The sequence below is a fragment of the Macrobrachium rosenbergii genome, chromosome 48 (genome assembly GCF_040412425.1).
Source record: "Macrobrachium rosenbergii isolate ZJJX-2024 chromosome 48, ASM4041242v1, whole genome shotgun sequence".
In the NCBI taxonomy this organism is placed as follows: Eukaryota; Metazoa; Arthropoda; class Malacostraca; order Decapoda; family Palaemonidae; genus Macrobrachium; species Macrobrachium rosenbergii.
Window position 1 is genome coordinate 72615682 of NC_089788.1, and position 26245 is coordinate 72641926.

Genomic DNA, 26245 nt, shown 5'->3' on the forward strand with positions numbered 1-26245 from the left:
AGAAATTTAATGGATTGAAGTGAATCCGGAATTAGTTCTGCTCTCTCTCTCTCTCTTAAGGCTTTTTCGCTACATTATTTGTCAAGAAGTGGTCCTAGTGAAACACTGAACAGCTGATCCAATTTAATTTATTCGTCATCGACTGAGGTAAACGACACTTCTGACGCAATATGCAGTGATTTTTTCCTTCTGATTTCACGTAAAGGAAACAAAATTTAGGCAAAAGTCTCATTCTCTGTAAAACAATAATGCAATATTCACGAGTTTCTCTTGTACTGCTTCATAAATGACGCAAAACGAGTTTGGAAAAGCATTTTTAGACTATATTCTCGCGAAATTGTATTAATTCACATGCTACAGATCCAAGGAAATTCCAAGAAAGGTTAATCAGTCAATCATCCAGCCAGCAAATTCCTTCTCTTCAGGTTTTTATTCCAAGATTGGAAATGAGATTTAGATTTTTTTATTTCTATTTTGAATGTTATGTTGACTCTCTTCTCTTGCCGCCTCAGAAATACCCGTCTTTAAAGAAACCTTCGATTTTTTTTTTCTCTCTCTCTCTCTCTCTCTCTCTCTCTCTCTCTCTCTCTCTCTCTCTCTCTCTCTCTCTCTGTCTTCCATTTCTGTTTCTGCCGCAAACATCCTTTTGTTTCTTTCAGTTTTGACTTGTGGTATATTCAGCGAAATCAATAAGCTATTTTCGTCTCGTTTCCCCTTATCATTCAATATAAATGCTAATGCGGTGCCCGTCCTGTTTCTTCCATGTTCAAATGTAAAGTGGCGTGGTTCTTCTTCTTCTTCTTCTTCTTCTTCTTCTTCTTCTTCTTCTATTTCATCTTCATCTGTTACACCTTACGGTTTATGGAGAAATCTGCTTCTTTGTAGGTAACCTTTTTTTAATTTATTTCCGATTAAAATTTAAGGTAATTTCACAGCTCTTTCTTATTGATTTATGGTGAATATCTTCGACATTTCAGTTATTATCAATTTTGTTGTTATTATTGGCTTTTTATACTAATATATATTTTTTATTGTCATTTTTAATTTCATATTCCTTTAAAATTGTATATTTTTCTTCTAGCTATCTCTTTATTTCTTTTTTTTTTCACTCAGCTTCAGGTTTCGTTATTCTCTCTCTCTCTCTCTCTCTCTCTCTCTCTCTCTCTCTCTCTCTCTCTCTCTCTCTCTCTCTCTCTCTCTCTCTCCCTGTGGACGGCTTTCGCGTTTTCATATTTCCCTGTTATTTTCATTTCTTTGCTACTTTTCTTTCCCCCTCGTCACATTTTTTTTTATTGCGTGTTTCTCAATTTTATTTTTTAATGATTTTCCTCCATTTGCATCGTTTCTTCCCTTTACAGTTTCTTGTTTTATTTGTTTTTATTTTATTTCTCTTTTTTTATTTTATCCAAAGCTTTCCCTCGTTCCCAGTGTTTTCCCATGGACTTTCTCTTCCTACTTTCTCCAGTGTTTTCCCCTCGAACGTCTCTGTTTATTTTCCTTAGAGTTTTCCCTTTTAGAAAGTCTATGCGGCTTCACAGACAATTTTCCCACGATGCTTTCTGTTTTATGTTTTCCGTCTCCCTCGAGTTGTTTTTCCTTGGGACTTTATTCCACCTCGTTTTCTCCAGTTTTCCCGTTTTCTATTCAACCTCGTTTTTCATAGTTTCCCGTTTTCTGAGTTTTCCTCTCTTCTATTCAGCCTCGTTTTTCGCAGTTTTCCCGTTTTCCTAGTTTTCCCGTTTTTTATTCAGCCTCGTTTTTTGCAGTTTTCCCGTTTTCCCGTTTTGCCAGTTTCCCGTTTTCTATTCACCCTCATTTTCCCAGTTTTCCCGTTTTCTATTCAACCTCGTTTTTCGCTGTTTTCCTGTTTTCCCAGATTTCCCGTTTTCTATTCAACCTCGTTTATTGCAGTTTTCCGTCCCAGTTTTCCCGTTTTCTTCAGAAGTTCTATCCAGTTTTCCCCTTTTCTTTAGAAGTTTTATCCAGTTTTCCTGTTTTCTTTAGAAGGTGTATCCAATTTTCCCATTTTCTTTAGTAGTTTTATCCAGTTTTCCTATTTTCTTTAGGAGTTTTATCCAATTTTCCCATTTTCTTTAGAAGTTTTATCCAGTTTTCTGTTTTCTTTAGAAGTTTCATCTAGTTTTCCCGTTTTCTTTAGAAGTTTTATCCAGTTTTACTATTTTCTTTAGAAGTTTTATCCAGTTTTCCCATTTTCTTTAGAAGTTTCATCTGGTTTTCCCGTTTTCTTTAGAAGTTTTATCCAGTTTTACTATTTTCTTTAGAAGTTTAATCCAGTTTTCCCATTTTCTTCAGAAGTTTTATCCAGTTTTCCCGTTTTCTTTAGAAGTTTTATCCAATTTTCCCGTTTTCTTTAGAAGCTTTATCCAATTTTTTCATTTTTAGAAGTTTTATCCAGTTTTCCCACTTTCTTTAGAAGTTTTATCCAGTTTTCCCATTTTCTTTAGAAGTTTTATCCAGTTTTCCCGTTTTCTTTAGAAGTTTTATCCAGTTTTCCCATTTTCTTTAGAAGTTTTATCCAATTTTCCCATTTTTATAGAAGTTTTATACACTTTTTCCATTTTCTTAAAAAGTTTATCAGTTTCCCATTTTCTTTAGAAGTTTCATCCAGTTTTTACTCTATTCTGTCTGTTTTGACGTGTTTGGTTACAAGTTTGCAGGATACCTTGAGATGGGATAAACCAGTTTTGATGAACATTTATCAACAATGACAAAATTTAATTATATTCTTTTCACTGCTGTTATTGGTATGACTTCGTTATGAACTTTTGATTACTTTTAACTAAAATGTGCTGTCACTTGGGAGGTCCTTTAATTTATATTTGTTTAGTTTTGCAAATTCTCTTATTTTTTTATGTTGGGCCTCTTGAAATCTTTGTTTCATTTTTCCTATAATAATTTGCTAAACAGGATTTTCCCAAATGTTGTCTCTGGAGATTTTTTTTCATTTCCCTGTAATTATTTGCTAAAAACAGGATTTTTCCAAATGTCGTGCCTCTGAATTTTTTTTTTTTTTTATAATTTCCTAAAAAGAATTCTTCCAAATGTTGTATACCTGGAGATTTTTATGACAGTTTGCTAAACAGGTTTTTCCAAATATTGTATCTCTGGAAATTTTTTATTTTCCTATAATAATTTGCTAAACGCAGGTTTTTTCCAAATGTTGTATTTCTGGAAATTTTTATGTTTTTCCTATAATAATTTGCTAAACACAGGATTTCTCCAAATGTTGTGTCTCGCGAAATTTTTCCTTTTTTTTTTTTTGTAATAATTTGCTAAACAGGATTTTTTTTTTTAAATGTGTCTGGAAATTTGTACGTTTTTCCTGAAATAATTTCCTAAGCATGGGATGCCTTCACATCTCAGGTGAAAAATTTAGTGGCTGGAAATTTGTTTATTTTTTCTGCAATAATTTGCTAAGCACAGGACGCCTTCACATCTCCGGTGAAAAAAATTAACTTGAAGTTCAGCCTTAATCGAAAACATTCATCGCCACTTCCGTTCAGTTTCCTTTCAAATTCTGCGTAGCTTTTTCTTTTAAGAAATTGTAAAGAAGGACTTTCGCTGAAAGGAGGAGGAGGAGGAGGAGGAGGAGGAGGAGGAGAAGGAATGAAACGGGACGCATTCAACCAATGATGAAAATCAAATTCATTACACGTTTCCGTAATGCATGAGGTCCCTCAAAAAAAAAAAAAACTCCTTCATTAATGATTCTGTTCTTTTAGAGTTTGTGCAATTATTTACATCACGAAAGAAGCTATAAATTTTAGATTAACTTCCGATGAGATCATTATTTTCCCCCGAGAGTGAAGACAGCCAACGATTTTCGTTCATTATCTTCTCTCTCTTTCTTTTCCCTCTCTTTCTCTTTCTCTCACCCCCTGTCTCTTTCTCTGTCTCTCTCCAGATGGTCCGTACCACGTGCAGTCGACGGAGAGGTCGACTGTTGGCCAAAATGGATCCCTGAGTGTCGAATGCTCTGCAACGGGAAACCCCACTCCTAAAATTACGTGGACGAAGGACACGCATGCGCACAATAGGTAAGAGTCTGCTTCGTCTATGTATATACGTGTTTATATATGTTTTAAAGGATCTCAGCAGGTAATATTTACTCCTTGTGTTTTCGTTCGTAACATCTCTGAGAGTACAAATGAAAATTAGGTTCTAAATATGGTATTACATGACAGTTCTGTGTTTGTGAGAAAAAATTAGTTCCCCATTCAACAATGCACATCTTTCTGCAAGTAATATGCACTTGTGTTCTAGTTTGTAATTTCCATGAGAGTACAAGGGAAAATGAGGTTCTGTACAGGGTGTAACTCGTACATGAAAAGTCTTGTGTTTGTAAGAAAAAATGAGGTCCCCATTCAACAATGCTTATCTTTATTTTGGCAACAAATTTGCACTAAATACAATGGCCTCAATTTGGTAAGTATCTGTTATCACTCCACTAATTTCCTTGCAGTAGCCTTATAGCCTGTATATGTTAGCTTATCACCACCCGTTACGTACCTCATTTATTTTTTATAAAACGTGCTAAAACACTAATTTAATGAAGGTAAAAAGGAATTGATTCCAAGTGCGTTGATTTTATAATCAGACACATTTTCTCATGGATTGTGCTAAAACCTGCCTTTATGACGGTAAAAAGGAATTGAGTCCATGTGCGTTGATTTTATTTTCGGACATTATACCCTAAGTACTGTATATCGTAGCACTATCCAGACATTAGTGTTAGAATTATTGAATTAGATTAGTTTGCAGACTTTTGGTGAGTCTGGAGAAGTTTGCTGGCCATGAATTTAGTGATTAAGGTACTCGAACGCTTAGCAAACTCTCCAGTGAACAACTGATCCGCTTTTAAAGAGAATTATTGAAATGTGTCAGTCGATTCGATTCCCCAAGAATTGAAGAGACAGCCTAAGTTCGGGAGGAATCGAGGAAAGCATGTTGGCAAATGGAGTTTGATTGCGATTAAAGGTTCTAAAGATGCCGAGAGTTCTGGAACTCCACCGATAACTGCCAAAGTGGGCACCCTGGTTGTTGATGCTAATGGGGCCACTTCGATAAGTTTTAGGTCGTTGGCACCAAGTGCCACGGCAGCAGTTAAAAGCAATGAGACGCAGGTAATTGAATTCATTTAGAACTCTTAATTACTAATGTCACGGCGTAGTCGGCAGCGCCACTTCAAACTTCCTCGTCCCAGTGCTCCAGAAATCCACCGTGTGGGATTAGAGACTTTTAGGCATCTCGGGTCTTTATGCTTCTGAGATTTCTTGCAACTCGGTGCACTGATTGTTAATTAGGTTTTGTTTGATACGAATCAGATGATCAATTGACCCCGTACGGGGGTAGCGCCGTCAGTGCACCTCGTGCGGTACACTGTAGGCATTACTTGAAGGTTCTTTGAAGCGTCCCTAGCTCCAACCCCTTTCATTTCTTTTACTGCACCTCCATTCATATTTTCTTTCTTCCATCTGACTTTTCACCCTCTCCTAACGATTGATTCATAGTGCAACTGCGAGGTTTTCCTCCTGTTGCAACTTTACAACCTTTTTACTGTCAGTTTCCGTTTCAGCGCTGAATGACCTCAAAGCTCCCAGCGCTTGGTCTTTGGCCTAAACTCTATATTCAGTTCAATTCAAATGATCAATTAAAAAATAATCAAAGTAGCATGAGTCTTAAAATGGAGAAGCAGGTCCAGAGTTATGTATGGATACATATATTTAAAAATAAATCATCTACAGAGAGCTTTTGGGAATCGTTTCGATTTCCCTTTTCGACCAGATTCCCACAAGCTCTCTGTATAAATTTATTTTTTAAATATATGTGTCCATACATAACTGCGGATTTGTTCCTCCAATCGAATGATCGTGGACGTTGAGTCGTCATTTTCATTTTACAACTGTAGAATGACATGGGGCTAGAAAACTCATCTAACTATATGTGTTGTGCATAACGGATGATAATCGAGTATATATGGATGATAGTCACGGAAGACATCATTTACTTTGTGCTTAATTTCATATATAGTCCATTTCTTAATTCTTCGTATGATGATTGTGTTAACATTTTTTCAGTGATTATCCTATTTTTGTGTTTTGTTTTGATATTTCAATGCTCATTTTAATTTTCATTATCTTTTTGGTTTCAACTCTTTAAAAGGGATAATATTAGAATCAGAATAAAAGTTTCTGTCGAGGTTATAAGTATAGTCACTAACATTAATGGTTTTCATATTAAACTTAACAACTTAGATGTAATTATCTGAATGACTGGTTCAAATACTGACCCGAGAATGCCAATAATCAGAAAGAATCCTGAGCTTGTGTTGTTGCTAATATTGCACGGGACTTTTTATTTTCCTCGTTCTGTTTGTAAGCCAGTGAAGTATGTAATGAGTTCTCAGCTCGGCTCATCTCTCTCTCTCTCTCTCTCTCTCTCTCTCTCTCTCTCTCTCTCTATTCTCCGCAATGCTTCTTCTTCTTCTTCTTCTTCTTCTTCTTCTTCTTCTTCTTCTTCTTCTTCTTCTTCTTCTTCTTCTTTAGCATTTCATTTCCTTTTATGAGACTTGCCGTTTTCGTGCAAATGGTCAGTTGCTCTCGACCTAAAAAAAAAAAAAAAAAAAATAACAACCAGGAACGCGTCGACAACAGTGAATGTTAGCAGGGTGTTTTGTTTGCTCCGTTTTGGTGAACTTGGAGCCTCAGTCAGTAAATTATTATTGTTTTCTTTGGTGGAGGAAAGCGATGATTTGTTACCGCGCCCGTGAGGGGGGGAAAAGGGAGCTTGCTTGTCGTTTGTGGCGTGAAGGTAAAAACGGGTATATGGAATTAGAGGAGATTTATGAATGATGTTTTTTGAGAGAGAGAGAGAGAGAGAGAGAGAGAGAGAGAGAGAGAGAGAGAGAGAGAGAAGAGAGAGAATAAAGTATATGAAATTAGCGATTTATGAATTATGTATTTTTCATTTTTTATGAGAGAGAGAGAGAGAGAGAGAGAGAAAGAGAGAGGGAAATTCAATTATATGAAATTACTCGTTTATGAATGATGGTTTTTAATTTTTTGAGAGAGAGAGAGAGAGAGAGAGAGAGAGAGAGAGAGAGAGGAGGAGGAGGAGGAGGAGGAGGAGGAGGAGGAGGAGGAGGAGGATGAAAATGCAAGTATATGAAATTAGCGATTTATGAATTATGGTTTTTTATTTTTTATGAGAGAGAGAGAGAGAGAGAGAGAGAGAGAGAGAGAGAGAGAGAGAGAGAGAGAGAGGATGTTAGGTGATGCTAGCAGTCAAGGTACTTCCACTTCTAATGGGGTTCAAGTTTGAAAGCCAGATAAGCTATGAAAATAGAGAGAGAGAGAGAGAGAGAGAGAGAGAGAGAGAGAGAGAGAGAGAGAGAGAGAGAGAGAGAACAAATACTAATGTTTTGACGAGTTGAGGGCTATTCCCAGCTGCAGTTTCACAACTTCAAAAAGTTTGGATGATATGATTTGTTAAACTGCGTCCTCCACTAAAGGAAACAGCGAGGCAGGGGGACGATAAGAGTAGTCCCATCCCAACCCCCCAACGCCCCCTTTTTTTTTTTGTTTCTCTTTACTCATGAAATAGAAGGAAATAAACCATCCACCATTCATTTGTGTGATGTCGAATTTTTTGTTTTTGCTTTGTAAATGAAAATTTAGATTTAGAAGTGAGATGAGGTCATTTTTTTTTTTTTTTTGACGACCTTAGGATCTTGTTGAAAGACAAACAACATTATTTTATACAGTGGCAGCAACAGGTTGATACGTTTCACATACCTAGCAGTATATCAATATAAATTTATAATTATTTATATATGTATATATATACACACATGTGTGTGTGCGCGCGCGCGTTTGTGAGAGTGTGAATACAACACCAGTTGAATTCATCAATTCCTCAGACATTTTATTTTCCCCCAAGAATTACACGGGATCTGCATGAAATGTAACGACCCTTATAAAATTACAGCACGCGTTGCAGTCATCACGAAGAATCCGTTTCCGCAGCTCTCAGCTCAAACTATGATGGCGGAAAATTTCGGTTTAATAATGTGCTTCTCTGAATTATTCCGAATTATGTCCGCTACCTTTCTGTTTCTTGAGTGCTTGGGTCGTCTCTCCCTGGATCACTTTTTATGTTTTTGTATGTTTTATTTTGCGGTTTTTTCGTTTGTTTGTTATCTTTTGCATGGATTGTTCCTTGTTCTGATATTATACTTCACCATAATACAAAAACTTGGTATTGTCCAACTTTCAGTACAAAAAATAAGTTCAGTGATTAATCGATATATCAGCTGTTGTAAGTATCCTGTTCACTGAAAAACGCATTGTGTGTGTTTATTAATAGATTAAAAGTTTATTGTATAACGCTTTTATTCATGTAATTTTACCGGAATTCTTCTCAGAAAACAACAAAGCAACAAAGAGCTATTTTAGTTTTTAGCTTTCTGAAAAGAAAACCATTGTGCCGGCTTTGTCTGTCCATCCGCTCTTTTTTTTTCCGTCCGCACATTTTCTGTCCGCCCTCAGATTTTAAAAACTACTGAGGAGGCTAGAGGGCTGCAAATTTGTATGTTGATCATCCACCCTCCAATCATCAAACATACCAAATTACAGCCCTCTAGCCTGGGTAGTTTTCGTTTTATTTAAGGTTAAAGTTAGCCATAATCGTGCTTCCGGCAACGATATAGGATAGTCCACCACCGGGCCGTGGTTAAAGTTTCATGGGCCGCGGCTCATACAACATTATACCGAGACCACCGAAAGATAGACCTATTTTCGGTAGCCTTGATTATACGGTGTAGCGGCTGTACAGAAAACTCGATTGCGCCGAAGTTACTTCGGCGCATTTTTTACTTATTTTATAGAATAATACCTTTTTCCAAAACCTTATCCTGAGCGGTTCCTTTTATTATGTATGAAGCTAAAAGAGATCGCATTATTATCAATGCAGCTTAATTGTGTATCGGTAAATTCATACCATAACGTGCGAGTCATCAATTCACGACGTCTCATGCAACGCATATCGAGAAACCCCGAACAGTCGAGCGCCCAGAGATTAGAGGGAGTGAGCCTGAGGCTAAATCTTTATCCAGACGAAGAAGAAGAAGAATGAGTCTGCGAGAAGAGATGACAGCGGACTCTAAAAGGAAGAGGAAGAAGAAAGGAAGGAAGGAAGAAAGACTTGAGGTCTGGGAAGCGCAGTCTCTCAGATGCATCAGGATGGAGGGGAAGCCAATCCGAGCCAATCTTCCTCCAATGTATGTAAATCGTGTAATCCTAAACCTGGCCCCATTCTGACTTAACCTTCTCACCGACGGCGCTCACTACCAATCAAGTTGATCCTGGCGCTGACCTCTCTCTCTCTCTCTCTCTCTCTCTCTCTCTCTCTCTCTCTCTCTCATGCAGTTTTAGTGGGTCAGATGTCATGAGAGAGAGAGAGAGAGAGAGAGAGAGAGAAAGTTCCCCAATCTCAGTTTCACTGAGGAGATAAATTGGTCTGATGGATTTAACAGAAGCCACGTCAGTCTCTTTGTAATTGCCAGTGGCATATTTCTCTCTCTCTCTCTCTCTCTCTCTCTCTCTCTCTCTCTCTCATCTCTCTCATACACACATATATATATATATATATATATATATATATATATATATATATATATATATATATATATATATATATATATATATATATATATATATATATATATATATATATATATATATATATATATATATATATATAATATTTATATATACAGTATATGTATATATATATATATTATACATATACACAAACACACAAGAAAATTTCCATGTACGATCCCCCCATCTCTTCCCATAACTTTTGAACTATAGGAGTTGGAGGCCAGATATTTGGCGTGTATAATCCACTAATCATGCCATTAGGAAGGGTAATATAAAGGTCACACTTAAAAGTCAAAGGCCAAATAGAAATATGACTCTGGCAACTTCATATCCGGGATATATATATATATATATATATATATATATATATATATATATATATATATATATATATATATATATATATACAGTATATATATATTAATGATGCTGATGTACAGATTGAGGTCAAGGTCATGCTGAGACGGTAAAGGGCAAATGGGAATTCAACCCTGACCATGACTTAAGAACCTTGCAATACAGACACGCTTTCAACATGCATAATACATTAATGATACTGCTAAGCAGAGGTACTTCAAGGTTGTACTTTGGGGTCAAAGGTTCAAAAAGAATTTAACCTCGGCTTTAACTTTTTAACTTTACAAGATAGTAAGTATACATTTAGGAAGCACAATCCTCCACTGATGTTTATTTTCTGAATGAGGTCAGGGTCACACTCACAGGTCAAAGGTCAAATGTTTCCTCCTTTTATTTCTCGATCAGCAAATTAGAACGATGAATAAATGCTCTGAGAAGATATTGCAAATATTGCGTCAAAAGCTTTTTAACAACCAGTAACCTTCCTTACTGCTTGCCAAGATAATATTGCTCACAAGAAGCTGTGGGTTGATTAATAGTGCACAAAAAGATTAGCCGTTGACAGCGTCAGTGTTGCATGACTTGTTTATATACTGTTCCTTGGATGGAGCAATTACCCCATTAGCTGGTCCTCGTAAGTTTTGGGTTCTTTCGAAATGCAGAAGTAGTCAAGGACGCCGTCGATTGTAGGATCGTCAGTTGTGGAGATCTGTTGTTCCTTAATACTTTTTGAAAGTGTACTTTGAATTATTCAGGCGGAAATGGGGATTATGGTTTGAAAGTCGTCGCTTTCTCCATTTGCCTGATTTTTAATATATATATATATATATATATATATATATATATATTATATATATATATATATATATATATATATATATATATATATATATATATATATATATATATATAAAGTCAACGCCCTTAGTATAACCTCTCCGTAAGGGGTAATGTCGTCAGTGCACCTCACTCCGTGCACTGTAGGCATTACTTAAGGTTCTTTGCAGCGTCCCTTCGGCCCCTAGCTGCAAGCCCCTTTCATTCCTTTTACTGTACCTCTGTCCATATTCTTTTCCTTCCATCTTCCTAACAATTGTTACATAGTGCAACTGCGAGGTTTTCCTCCTGTTACACCTTTAAGACCTTTTAACTCTCAGTTTCCTTTTCAGCCGTGAATGACCTCACAGGTCCCAGCGCTTGGCCTTTGGCCTAAATTTGATAATCCATTCCTTGACATGAGCTAGTATGCAAAAGGAAAGGAGAGGAAGATCTCTGCATCCGCAGTCGAAAATCTGACAAGGGGAAAATTATGAATTTCCTTGCATGCGGCGCGAAAGGCTAATTTGCTCACGTGTTGCTCTCCGTGTTGAAAAACATCGCCTGGCTGGAAATTCTGTATGTTTCCGTCACTCTTCATAATGCTTTTCTCGTGGAAGCGAGGTAACGTCTGTCGAATATGTGAGCTTGTGCTGGATTCCGTGCCTGGACTTTGCTTGTAATAATAACTTTTATGATTTTTTTTTTTTTTTTTGCTGGGGCTGGGGTACATCGTTATAGAATAAGGATGTGACTAATAAGTTTTTGTTCGTTTACCTAAATTTCAATTCATTTCTTTCACTCTGATGCCTTTCTGTTGATTATTGCTTGCTGTTTGTTGTTAACCATTCAGTGTTTTTTGGTTTTCTGTAAATGAAAACTATTGTGGTGGCTTTGTCTGTCCGTCCGCGCTTTTTCTGTCCGCCCTCAGATCTTAAAAACTACTGAGGCTAGAGGGCTGCAAATTTTCATGTTGATCATCCAGCCTCCAATCATCAAACATAGCAATTTGCAGCCCTCTAGCCTAGGCAGTTTTTATTTTATTTAAGGTTAATGTTATCCATAATCGTACTTCTGGCACAGCTATAGTACCAACAACACATGCCACCACCGGTCCGTAGCTGAGTTTCATGGACCCTGGCTGAAAGTTTCATACAGCATTATGCGCTGTACAGAAAACTCGATTGCGCCGAAGAAACGCCGGCCCAGTTTTTCTTGTTTTCTTGACTCCCGTTGAAAATTTTTTGTTCTTTTAAAGTGCATTAATTGTATATTCGCTTAACAAAGGATTCATCTCTTTAAGAACCGTAGTACTCTTGCAGCCATCTAATTGTTTACATAATATGTCTGGAAGTGCAGTGACAGTTTTCCGACTAAAACCGACATTATTTATCAAAAAACGTAAAGGTATCCTGTTCTCTTTTCGCCGCATCATCTGTGTGTCTTACACCACCGCCATACCAGTACTAACGAGATTAAGGTCCGACAACATGTGATAATTTGGCGGCCCTATTGATTAGCTGATTAGCTTCGGTCCTCACTTCACAGAACGCCAATATAACATTCGACCAAAACTTGCTCAGTGGTAGTGGAATTAGTCGTCATTCATGACTCCTAACTATCTCCAGTGCTACAGGAAATGTCACAATCAGTCAATCACAAAGAGGTTTATTCATGTTTTTGCGAGACTGTAATTATTATTATTATTACCCGCGCACCCGTACCTTCGGAATTGACGGTAATGGAATTAAGGGTTGAGACGCAGGAAGCTCTTGACCTACAGTAAGAAATGACAGTATAAGAGAGGGTCGGTATGGCGGGTCACGACCGTAGGGTCATTACTGTCCAGAGACTCAGGTTAAGGTGATTTCGTTATGCGAACTCATATTGGTTTCAGAGGTGAAAGTGCTTGGCATAGGCTGGTCTAAGGTAGGTTTATCACCCACAGGCTATCGTTTTTGGACAGATATAAGTATATAGAGACACATTGTGTTTCTTTATTATTCCCCTACCGACAAAGCCAGGATTACTCATTGTATGTCATTGTATCTTGTGTATTCTTACCTTGTTCATCGCAGCTCTTCTTACACCATTGAAAGGACTTCACTCAAACTCGGTACATAGGCATACCATCGTGCATAGACATACATGAACAGAGGACGTTTGTATGTGTGTCCGTCTATGACTGTCACACTCAAGTTGTTCACTCAAGTTGTTCAAGGGACTTCAGTCAGATTCTGTGCAAGGTAGCCTGTCATGCACAGATATGCGAAAATTGAGTCAGTATCTCCTGCGTCAGTCTGCGTTTACCCAGCGTTAACTTTGGCGGTACCTTTTAGACAAGACGTGATAGAGACTTCATATCTGGCGAGCATACTAATCTAATAAAGAAGTACTGTATAACAGTGTACAATAGACGGGAGAAATGAGGAAGCAGCTTTAATTGAGGAGCCGTTACAAGGGCGATGCCTCCACCTGGCAGTAGAACCGAGAACTAACCCCATATATATTAATGCATGCACAAGACCCTAGAAAGATAAGGTTTGGTAATTAGTTGAAGTAACCTCAAGTGTTTACCAATGAACCTTTCGTATCTCTGGAAAACGTATACGGTACAGAAATGTGTATGGTCGGAATAAAAGTCTTAGTCGTAAAGGTTACTGGAAGATCATTTGGAAAGGGATGCTAGATGCTGATTGAATAAGACTATGGATGTCGGTTTCTCTTCCAGCAAGTTTTGCTGAGAAGACATTTATCAAGATGCTGAGTGAAATAAGATGATTTGGCAGATGAGAAGTTGTCGGTACTTAAAAATAAAATAATTTCGTTCAAAATGATAGCGAGGGAATGCTTAATAAATAAAAGCTTTACTCATAGATTTATGCAGAGAGTAATTATTGGTATTTATCGTCTTGTAGATCTTACTTTTTTGCCCATTATTTATATATTCATCTTGATCACTTATAGGCCTGTTGATGTTGAATCTTACCCATGTTCTAATGCCCATCTTGATCATTACAGCTTGGCGCAGACGCTTAGACATTTATAAGAACTTATTGTTATTCATTATGATGCTACTTTTTGCCCATAATTTATACGTTCATCTCGATCATTTATAAACCTGTTGACATTAATTCTTGCACCATGTTTTAATGCCCATTTCACCCATTACAGCTCGGCGCAGACGCTCAGCACCGGTCTGGGCATTGCACGCCTCGTGATCAACTCCGCCCGGCCGTCTGACACGGGCGTGTACCTCTGCCAGGCCTCCAATGTCGTCTCCACGGCTCCCGCCGTCAAGACGAAAATCATCGTCACACGTGAGTGTGTCTGTCTGTGTCTGTTGTCTGGACGATCTTGCTCTGTGGCATTTGGTTGGATTTTCTGGACTGGGAGGAAGGGGAAGGGTGGTCACCCAAATTCACTTAATTTCGAGTGTCTTCGTTCTAAGAATACGGGACTTCCAGCTCTTTCGTACACGAATGTCATTCGGCCTGTGAGGATTCGGTTTTCTTCACTGGGTGTAATTGATTGAAATTTTGTGCTTTCACATCAGAACGTTTTATTGCAAAAATATTTCTCTTTTAAAAAAAAATTCAGTAGCCAAGTTGATAGCTAGTTAAACTGAGGTCAGTTACAGTCGATTCATTTGTTCGGGTCAGAGCGATTTTCGTCATAGTTCGCATTTCAGTATCAAAATAATCCCGAGCTGCAACCCCTTTCGTTCCTTTTACTGTACCTCCTTTCATATTCTCTTTCTTCCTTCTTACTTTCCACCCTCTCCTAACTGCGAGGTTTTCCTCCTGTTACACCTCTCAAACCTTTTACTGCCAGTTTCCCTTTCAGCGCTGAGTGACCTCATTGGTCCCAGTGCTTGGCCTTTGGCCTAATTTCTATATTCAGTGCAGTTCAATTCAATCCAGTATCAAGATAAAACAACATCGTCAATTATCCAAATGTGTCATGTCTCAAGATTTACTGACCAGTTCATTTTAATAATGCTAAATAGTTTTGCATTATTGAGTTCTTTCAATTCTTCGAAATGGCTGAAAACCTGTATTTAATGGCTGAAGCGTCATGTGACAGAGATAGATTTTCAGAACACAATTGTTTGAAAAATAATGACCTTAATTCTGTATAACTTCCTTGTATATGACTGATTTTCACAAGGGCCATGCATGTCCTTGGACGATCATTATAGAATCTAATTTAATTTTTGACGTCAATAGAACCTTAAGATTTGTGAGAGTCGTCTTTCACTAGAGAAATAAGAATATCGAGCTGTCACCGGCTTACACCTTTGTCCTGTCCAGCTTAGAGAATTACTGGAATTGTAATGTGCAAAATTGATGACTGAAAGGATATTATGTCTTCTTTGCTAAATGTCCTACTTAAATTCACATTGTAAGTCTGGTAAATGTACCTTACTACCTTCCCCCTACTTTCTAACCGTGATGTTTTTGCAACGTTAACAGTTTCAGGATATCTGACCTCACTTGATCTTTCCTGAATCTCGGCGAATCGGTTTAAACTACCAATTTTTTCTGTTGAAAATGAGATCAGGAAGGAAAATGATGGCGTTATTTTAAAACTGATTGTTTCATTTATTCCTATTACAACGTTAAAGAATTAGTAACTTATCGTAGTCGCAAATACAGTGAGGATAAATACTTTGGCGACAAAATACCTTCAAGTTCCAGTGTCCCCAAACATCTGTCATTATGTACCTTGCTCATAATTGCACAGCATAGCGAGTTTGGAATGTCCACCTTGACCTAATAAGAAGCCCGGGAACCGCTCGCCAAAATTAGTTGATTGCCGTTGCTTATTCTTTTGGCCAAAGACAGAATGGTCCTTGAATGGCCACAGATTGCTACGGCGTGCGCAGGACCCACTTTCAAGCAACGCTTAGGAAAGCGATTTATGTGCTTGACTCACGAAAGCCCGCTAAATATTGGACGAGTTCGTACTCTGATGGTTATACGTATTGATGATACGAATTCGTGCGGACGAGAGCGCCTACGAATATAGTGCTTGATGCGACGCTTTCTTTTTATCCACATGTCGTTTCCCAAATATGTTCTGTAGCCGCCGAGGTAAAGGTTATGAAAGTCCCTTCGTGAATTATTAAAGTACTAGTGTATACCATACTATGAAATATGAAGGTGATGTGCTTTACTGCGCAGTGGTTGAAACAAATCGCAATAAACTATATATCACCGCGGAAGTCATTTATCATAGTTTTGCATTGTGTAAAAAAAAAACCATTGCGTAACTGACCTTTCCTCTCGCTGTTTATCTTTTTTTAACATATTACGATATATTGCTTGAAAATGACACCAAAACAGTAACCTAGTACAAATGCTTGTTTTTCCATACACCATCACGGAGAAATATTAGTGAAGTTGTCAGTAAAGAAATAATAAGGGTTTGTCAATCTGTTTACGTTTTACTACACAATAGCTAATTTATTATTTTTTTGCATGGTACTAAGTATTTCTTCTACCTCTCTTACTTTATTTTTGGCGAACGTTCATTTACAGAAAAGTAAAAACTTCTGTATCTGAATAAGTTGAATTTTGGAGTCTTACCTTTTTAGTTTTTCGTTTTTCTAACGTATTACTATAAATTACAACCGTTCCATTTGAAAATAACATACTATAAATTGCAACCATTCAGCTTTAAAACAGCATTATAATCCGCACGTTAGCATGAAAACTACCTTTACACAGATCAAAGGAAAATGTGAAATGGGAACACGTTCGGCCAGGTATAACATGGTGTTAAGAAAACTACGTGTATATGGATTCAAATTACACTTAAGTGATGAAGCTTCTGGTTGGGGTTTAACAGTGAAATCATTCTTTGATGCCAAGAGAACAGATCACTAACACTTCCAAATAAAGAGGTTTTCTCATTACTATGATGTAAGTGTCCAAACTCCAACGTGCCATGTTTGTTGGTAAAATTAAAAGTCTGGATGGACGTTTCAGATCGCCGCCTTTCTATTGTCAAGAGAACAGAGCACAAACAAAATTAAAGTGGTTTTCTCATTACTGTTCCTTAAGTATTCAAACTTCAACGTGCCATATTTTTTGGTTCAACTAAGAGCCTGAAGCAGTGCCTCTTAACCTTTTTCAGTGCCCGTACCCCCTTGGTATTTCAGAAAATGTTCTCGTACCCCCATCCAATATCAATACAAAATATACAGTACCATTGCACTGGGTATCATGTCTCGTACCACCAGGTTTAAGGTTTCTTACCCCTTGGGGGTACAGGTACCCCTGGTTAAGAACCACTGGCCTAAAGGAACGTCCCTCATTGCTTGTCTTTCCTTATTTCGAACCCAGAGCCTGTCCGAGTGGCCAAAGAAGTGGCTGGTTGGAGTGGATCGTGGGCGCCCGTGGGTGGAAGTGGGCGGCTCGTGTGTCGAGTGAGAGCTGCTCCAGTTCCATCCTTTTCTTGGAGCACACAAGACGGGCACATCATCCAGAACAACGAGAAGTACACGATTCACGAACCTCAGGTAACAAGGCAGTAGTCAATGCATTCTCAGGTGGCATTAAGCAAAACCAATCATTATTGTTTGTTTATATTTCATTTTGCTGAGTTTTGTCAATACGTCGTGTGAAGATCGTGATGTTTCGTTTATCCTTGATGGTTCTGGGCATTCAGAAAAGCTTAATTTTTGTTACTGTTTGTTTGTGTTTTATTTTGCTGAGAAGTTTTGTAAATCTGTCTTGTGAAGCTCATGGTTTTTCCTTTTCAGTGATAGATGCTTGGAATAAGTGCCTGCATTTTTAGTATAAAAATAAAATTTCCACTATTCTGAAACCTGACTTTAGATATTGAAGACCATAGTTTTTATAATAATCAAGCAGTAATAATTCAGTCTTCGTTATGTTTCTGATTCCATCGGCCAGTTTAGAGACTAATGCCTAATTGAATAAACAGAATCATATATTTTGGATAAAAGTATAATTCATCTTTTATCGGTTTTCCTTCCACAGCTTGTAGATGGATTGGTATTGTGGGCAAGTGTGTTCGAGATTCGCCAAGTCACGAGGACTGATTATGTCTCCTATCGATGCACGGCCACCAACGCCCTAGGAACTGATAAAGCTGACATTGCTCTCAACCCGCCTGCGCGTCCCCTTCCTCCCACAAACTTTTCCGTAAGTACCTGAGTCATTATCTGAATCGTTTGATTGATTTTCTTTGATTTCTCGTTCGTGGTTTCCAGTTGCCCAGCTGTTTTGCTCCTTGAGACATAATGAATGAATTCACTTCAAACATAGCCCACTTTCATAGCTACTGGGTTTGGGTAGGTCTTCCTAACACTTGCAGCCAGAAGTCACAAGGACCTTCTGGCAGTATCTGGGATGCAAGACTCACATCCCTGCATTCCCTGTTTTACCGTTTTAACCCACATTTTGTTTCGATATGTTGCAAACAGATCATCAATATCACTGCAAGCTCAGTGTCGCTTGCTTGGACCCCCAACTTTGACGGAGGACTTCCCAGAGGCTACACCATACAGTATTGGATCAGTGGCACATTAAATCACAAGGTGAGATCTTTTGATTCGTTACTGGTCCATGGCTTCTTATAAGTAACTTGGTAACGCCTGCTCTTTTTAAAGACAGTCTGGTCTCGCTGAATGTAAAGCTTTTACTGTCTTGAATGCCTCTTGTCTTTGAACTTGAAAAGACATTTCTTCCGTGGGTGCCAGGATGAGGATGGCAGATATCTTCTTTCCAAGGTTCTCCGATAGGGAATTGTTTATAATTATAATTATGTTTCTTCAGTTTACTTGAAATATTGAATTATAAGAGAGTATAATTAATTCAACTTTAAACATTTAATTATAAGAGAGTATAACTAATGCAAAAGCCTATTTTTCACTTGACCTTTTTTCATAAATCAAATTAATATCATGCCCAGACACACCTCATATGTAATCTTTCCTGCGGAGAAAAAATATTGTTTTATTGCCAAGGATGGTTTCTACCAATATCATCGTATTGCGTTATAGATCTGAGTTTTTTTTTTATCCTTCAAGAAATATTATCGCTGATACGTTCCCTATTTTATCAATGTATAGGATTGACTTGAGGTTAAATAGTGATTTTGTGCGCGCGACCTTTGGCCTGTACAATTTCAACTTATTTGTTTGTGTTCTCAAAAAAAAAAAAAAAAAAAAAAACAGCTGTTTGGCCTGAGGGGTTGACAGTCCACCTCCGCTTGTCTTCAAAAGAAAAAATTGTTTTTCCGCTCAAGAAAACTGTCCACTCACTTGGGCACGTGCTACAAATGAAGAATTGTTTTGTGCTGTGAAAGCAACGCAGCACTGACTGGTTTTACAGAGAGGATTTTTTTAGCCATCAGTGGCGCAAACCATCTTATTACTTTTCTCCAGAAGAATGTTTAAGAATAGTTTGGCGAGTCTCTTTATTGATCGTGTTCTTTATTGATTGTGTTTCTAAAAATAATCTCACTCGTAAACAACATTCCATTTCAATATAAGGAAAATGACACGGTTATGATATTAATTTTTATGATAATGACGCTACTATGTCATTTCATAGGAGAATTTCAGTTGGTAAACAAAATTTAATGTCGAGAAATGGAAATAAACACGCAAATTTCTTTTGCAAACAACGAATCGAACAACGTCGTCATTAATTCCAGGCTTTGATGAAACAACTCGGGGGAAGAAAGCTGTTTCACTTTGTTCCCGAACCAATACTTTTGTGCGCCAAGAATGTTGATCCCCTTCCCTGAGAGACTGTGGGCTGTTTCGAAGTCTTGTTACTTTCCACTTATTCGTTTTATTAGCTGGAAGATAATATGGCTGGAATTATAAATGGAGTGTTTACTTTTACAGTAGTTGATTGAGTTTCCTTATTCATGTCAACATGCATGATTTGGTTAGTTAAGTCACTGATTCGTTATTTTTTCACAGTCTCAAACTCTCTTCAAATTAAAATGATCTCCGAGTTCCTTCTCCCTATTGCCTCGTTAATGTGGTAAAGATATTATAAATGCCAGAAATTGGTAGAGATCGCTTTTTTTTGTGTAGGATTGCCATATTGAGGAAGGTCATTTTCCTTTCTGCCTATAATGATTCTGAGATTATTTTGAAAAGCGTAAAAAAATATGCATTAGATTCTTGAATCTTTTTTATACATCAATATTCTTCAGGAATGCACTCATCTTGGCAATTTTACACAAATTGCCGTATTGAGTAATGTCATTTTCCTTTCTGTCCATAGTGATGCTCAGATTCTTTTGAAAAGCGTAAAAACATATGCATTAGATTCTTGAATCTTTTTTATACTTCAATATTCTTCAGGAATGCACTCATCTTAACAATTTTACACAAATTGCCGTATTGAGTAAGGTCATTTCCCTTTCTTTCCATAGTAATGCTCAGATTATTTTGAAAAGCATAAAAAAATAGGCATTAGATTCTTGAGTCTTTTTTATACATAAATGTTCTTCAGGAATGCACTCATTTTGGCAATTTTATACATAAATGTTCTTCAGGAATGAATCTTTTTATACTTCAATTTTGGCAGCCGTATTGAGTAAGGTCATTTTCCTTTTTCCACAGTAACAATTATTTTGCCGTAGGTTCTTGAGTCTTTTTATACATAAATGTTCTTCAGGAATCATTTTCCAGTTTTCTGTCCATAGTGGTGCTCAAATGTTTTTGAAAAGCGAAAGCAGATATGCACTTACCCTTGGATCTTATTTATACATTAGTTTTCTTCAGAATTTGACTTATCTCGGCAATTTTACACCACATCACCCCATAGTGGCATTCAATTTCTTGTAAAATTGCTAATAGTATGGCGTTTAAATACACTCAGTTCTCAAACCTGATGAATACATCAGGATTCTTCAGGCAAATTTACACCTTATCACCCTATAGTGACATTCAAATTTCTTTTAACAGAAAAATGCAATGAGTATGGCGTTAAATACACTCAGTTCTCAGGCCTGATGAATGCATCAGGATTCTTCAGGCAATTTAACACCCTATCAAACCCCCTATCAGTGGATCTTCTCTCTGGCGTATTGTGAGATTAGATATTTATTGAACGATCGGCTCTCTTCCCCCCGGCGTGTACTTCTGAATCAGCGGTGTCCAGACCACGGGTCGGTGGTCGCTTTCACCGATATCATAAACTCTGTCATCGTAAATCCAGGAGATTACTCCCGAAATGAAAAATCGGGCCGTGAAAGAACATTAGGTGCCACAAGATCGTTCCGTTTGGCATATTAGGGTGATGGAAGGCCGCAAGAAGCATAGAGCGCCGAGTTCCCGTCGGGGATGTAAGGCCAAAATAATAAAGATGATGATGAGGATGATGATGATGATAATTCCGTGTTAAAGAGAGAGAGAGAGAGAGAGAAGGTGGTGTTTAAATACAGCTTGAAGAGATTACATTCTCTCTCTCTCTCTCTCTCTCTCTCTCTCTCAGGGTGGTCTTCTCTCATATCGGGTGATTTAAGGGGAAAATAAGATCATAATAATTCCTTGAGAGAGAGAGAGAGAGAGAGAGAACGTGAGAGAACGTGTTATCAATATAGCTTGAGTCAAGTTTACATTTACAAGCTCTCTCTCTCTCTCTCTCTCTCTCTCTCTCTCTCTCTCTCTCTCCTCCTCCTCCTCCTCCTCCTCCTTCTTCTTCTTCAAGATTGCATTCTCATGCTGATTTCTCTCTCTCTCTCTCTCTCTCTCTCTCTCTCTCTCTCTCTCTCTCTCTCCTCCTCCTCCTTCTTCTTCAAGATTGCATTCTCATGCTGATTCTCTCTCTCTCTCTCTCTCTCTCTCTCTCTCCTCCTCCTCCCCTCCTCCTCCTCCTCCTCCTCCTCCTCCTTCTTCTTCTTCTTCTTCTTGCATTCAAGATTTCTCTCTCTCTCTCTCTCTCTCTCTCTCTCTCTCTCTCTCTCTCTCTCTCTCCTCCTCCTCCTCCTCCTCCTCTTCAAGATTGCATTCCTGATTCTCTCTCTCTCCTCCTCTCTCTCTCTCTCTCTCTCCTCCTCCTCCTCCTCCTCCTCCTCCTCCTTCTTCTTCTTCTTCTTCTTCAAGATTGCATTCTGAAGCTGATTTCTCTCTCTCTCTCTCTCTCTCTCTCTCTCTCTCTCTCTCTCTCTCTCTCTCTCTCTCTCTCTCTCTACTCCTCCTCCTCCTCCTCCCTCCTCCTCCTCCTCCTCCTCCTCCTCCTCCTCCTCCTTCTTCTTCTTCTTCAAGATTGCATTCTCATGCTGATTTCTCTCTCTCTCTCTCTCTCTCTCTCTCTCTCTCTCTCTCTCTCTCTCTCTCTCTCTCTCCTCCTCCTCCTCCTCCTCCTCCTCCTCCTCCTCCTCCTCCTCCTCCTCCTTCTTCTTCTTCAAGATTGCATTCTGAAGCTGATTCTCTCTCTCTCTCTCTCTCTCTCTCTCTCTCTCTCTCTCTACCCTTCTTCTTCTACTCCTTCTTCTTCATTTAATCAATAACATCCATTCTAGAGGAGCAGTATCCGCAAAATACAAATTAGAACCGAGTTGATTCTCACAGATTAAGATATATTGACGTATACATTAGACACTAGAACCAACTGAACGGCGAATCCGCAATAAAATGCACTCGTCTACTATTAAATCGTAAATTGGAGCAAAGAGAGGTCGCTGACGACTCGTGAACGACTATAATTAAGCAGGAAAGGGAAAATGTCGCTCTTCAGTTTCAGTTGGTCGCAAATGAACGTGTGGGTTGTTCATATGTCAAGTGCACGCACCTCACATTATGCGAATCAGCAAGGCAAAACACACACTTAGTCATTAATATTTAATAATAATACTTGCTAAAAGCTTTAGTCACTTGAACACAAATTTGTATGGTGCCTGATGAACACATGTATGTTTATATATATGTATGTATATTTATATATATATATATATATATATATATATATATATATATATATATATATATATATATATATATATATATATATATATATATATGTATATATTAGCATGTAAGCTTACTAGAGGTGACAGTATTAATATCATTGATATTTTGTATCGTAGATCTTAAACTTAGATTTACATCACGAGGACGCTTTAGTTAACACAGATAAATTATTAAACAGAAAGGGTAGCTCGGGCACCAAACAATTCATTCCTGACTGTTTTAATCAGCTTCCAGTAAATCTCGATTACCCACACCCAAATTGAACAACGTAAATTGGTAAATTCCTCCATACATTATTCCAGCAGAAATCATATTTTCTTGATATTTCTTGTACTCTTTCTCTATACCTGAAAACGTTATCCCCGTAGGGAGGTAGTGCCGTCAGTGCGCCTCATGCGGGGTACTGTAGGCATTACTTTGCAGCGTCCCTTCGGCCCCTAGCTGCAACCCCTTTCATTCCTTTTACTGTACCTCCATTCATATTGTCTTTATTCCATCTCGCTATCCCCCCTCTCTTAACAAATATTTCGTAGTGCCACTGCGAGGTTTTCCTCCTGTTACACCTGTCAGACATACCTGCTCTCAATTTCCTTTCCAGCGCCGAATGACCTCATAGGTCCCAGTGCTTGGCCTTTGGCCTAAACTCTGTGTTCAGTTCAACCTGTACACGTTACAAAAGAATGTTTAATGGCCACACTCATACAGTGTTTAAAAGGTTTTATGGGAAGAATTTCGTAACATTCTACGTGCTTGATATAGTTATGACATGGAAGGTAAAAAGTTTGGCTGCTGGAATTTTCTAATGAGCCGTTATTGAATAAATTGTTAAAAACAATATTGAAATTAGCCATTATTTATAGGATTGCATTACGTACGTATGTAAGTCTTGTTATTTTCTTTTCCCACTGAGAACACTGCTCTACGCTACAAAACAACTACTCTGGCTTGAAAGTATTGAGAACACGCATCGAAGAGCCTTCTTTTGCGGTTGGTAAGCCTAAGCTGAATGGGAAAAGCCGCTTACCCTCGTTGTCATTCGACCTGATCTACCGTAAGATGTGTCCGACGTTTCGACAGCAACTTTATGGATTTCAGTAGAATGAAATAAATGCTTATGAGTGGCAAGATCTTGAATAAGTCCCACGTTCATTCTTCAAGTGGTCTGATTAGAAAAAAAATTAGATTAGCCTTCGAGGCTTTTAGCCTATGGTCGGTTAAACCAAGGGCATTTATTCTCTTTATCCAGCCTTACTTTCCTCAACTCTCTCCCAACAGTTGTTTCACGGTGTATCTGCGAGGTTTTCCTCCTGTTACACCTTTCAAACCTTTTTACTCTTTTATCATAGTTTCCAGAGCTTGGCCTTTGACCTCTATTTTATTTTCCAATTCCAAAATTCTTTTTTTTCCACATAATTGGAGATTGGTTTACCAACAGACACCGGCTTAAAAAAAAAATATTGGTGTGTCATTTATGAATCATCATGTTGAACGAACTTTGCAAAAAAAAAAAGCACTTTCTGTTATGGATTAACCGAAATTACCATTATTTTTAATGATTATGACAGTAGAACTTTGCAACATACCCGAATCTTTAAAGCGAGACAGTCTCTTATTGAGCGCTCCGTTCCGCAAGCCCTCCGTGCCATTGGTCAAGGCTGGACCAGGCGTGTACCGTACCTGTATCGTGCCTCGCGGTCGTTTATAAGCGACCAGAAAATGCCGTACGGACGAGGGAGAAATGGTCGTCGCGTGCTGGTCGATACCCACTTCACAAGTGTCTTATTCCTCTGTAAATACACTTTTCATCATTTCTTGATTTTTCATTACGAGCGCTGGATGCGAATTCCGTTTGTCCATTCGGAGCTTTCTGTGTCATTTGGTTGATGCCTTACGTCAGGGAATTATAAACTACAGAGGTATTTTTTCAGGTTTATTGAAAAGGTTGTTCTTTTTCATAGTTAGATGGATGTGTCATCCGTGCTTCTTTTTACTTTTTCGTTTGGAATTTCATGATTGCATGTTTTTTTTCGAGTTCAATGACAGAAACGTGCGGTCGATGCAAATGAATGTAGTTTTGTGTGGATGATCTGGAAAGGCATTCTTACACTAATGATCCTCAAAAGTATTCTTAAACTAATTATTCTTAAACTAATGATCCTGTATTCTTCCTAAATTACCAAGGAATTAACTTTGTTCTCTGTTCATGCGCTGTAATTGTAACACCAGCTATGCAAATATTGTATTTTTCATTTTCATCATGCATTTGATTAGGAATCACCCTTCAAGAAATATCGTAGTAGCATAAGTCTTGAAATGGAGAAACAAATCCACAGTTGTGTATGGGTACAAACATATTTGCAAAAAATAAATTTTTTTAGATGCATTTGTAAAAACAGATATATTTTAAATATAGTTGTAAAAATAGATTGATTTTTAAATATATTTGTAAAAAATTTATTTATTTTCAAATATATTTGTAAGACAGATTTATTTTCAAATATATTTGTGCCCATACATAACCGTGGATTTGTTGCACCAGTCACCCATTAGTATACATCTTAAAATAGGCAACATCAGGATGTTTCTTGCAGTTTTTAATTATCTCTCTCTCTCTCTCTCTCTCTCTCTCTCTCTCTCTCTCTCTCTCTCTCTCTCTCTCTCTCCAGACCGTCGAAATCACCGGAGGGAACACTGCTGGAACCACGGTGGCCGAGCTGGTGCCGGGCACCGAATACTTCTTCACGATCCGGTCGGAGAATGACCAGGGCATGTCAGACTACATCACCCCTTCCTTGGTGGCACACACGCGAGGTGAGTGGCCTGCGACGCTAGTTGCTCTGGAGTTTGAAGGGGTGCTGCCGCAGGCTCTCTTGGGCTAGTGTGGATGACTTTGGGTTAAAAGTGTTTTTTTTTTTTTTTCTTTTCTGTGTATTTGGGTATTTGGGGTTTCTTTCTTGGTGTGGCTCAGTTTACAAGATGATTCAAGAGGGTCGCAGATGTTTGTATATTATATTCGCGTGTTCAGTGGGTTTTAATCCTGTCCTTTTGTCTTTCGTGTATATATATGAAATATATATATATATATATATATATATATATATATATATATATATATATATATATATATATATATATATATAATTGTCCGTGTTTACAACACTAAATGAAACCCCCAAAGCTCGAAAAAGAAAATTTTTACCATTTTTTAAATTCTGTTCGATTGTATCCTGAATATAAATTTTATTTTCGTATTTTGTGCGTTTTACGTAGTCAAATTATATACATATATATAAACACACATATATATATGTGTGTGTGTGTGTGTGTGTATATATATATTTCCCCAGTCTGAAACCCTGGTATCACCGAAAGCAATAAATAGAGATCATTCTCACTGGAAACGCATGAACGGACTGGACCC

At 37.9% G+C, this 26245-nt stretch overlaps 1 protein-coding gene across 1 annotated transcript in view; it reads left to right on the forward strand.

Moving 5' to 3' along the window:
• LOC136831526 (nephrin-like) overlaps nucleotides 1-26245 on the forward strand; it is a 509843-nt gene that overhangs the window by 474243 nt on the left and 9355 nt on the right. The window contains exons 16-21 of the mRNA XM_067092095.1: nucleotides 3926-4058; nucleotides 14031-14176; nucleotides 17207-17382; nucleotides 17867-18031; nucleotides 18313-18426; nucleotides 25491-25635. Coding sequence (XP_066948196.1) covers nucleotides 3926-4058; nucleotides 14031-14176; nucleotides 17207-17382; nucleotides 17867-18031; nucleotides 18313-18426; nucleotides 25491-25635 — 879 coding nt within the window. The remainder of the gene's footprint in view (nucleotides 1-3925; nucleotides 4059-14030; nucleotides 14177-17206; nucleotides 17383-17866; nucleotides 18032-18312; nucleotides 18427-25490; nucleotides 25636-26245) is intronic.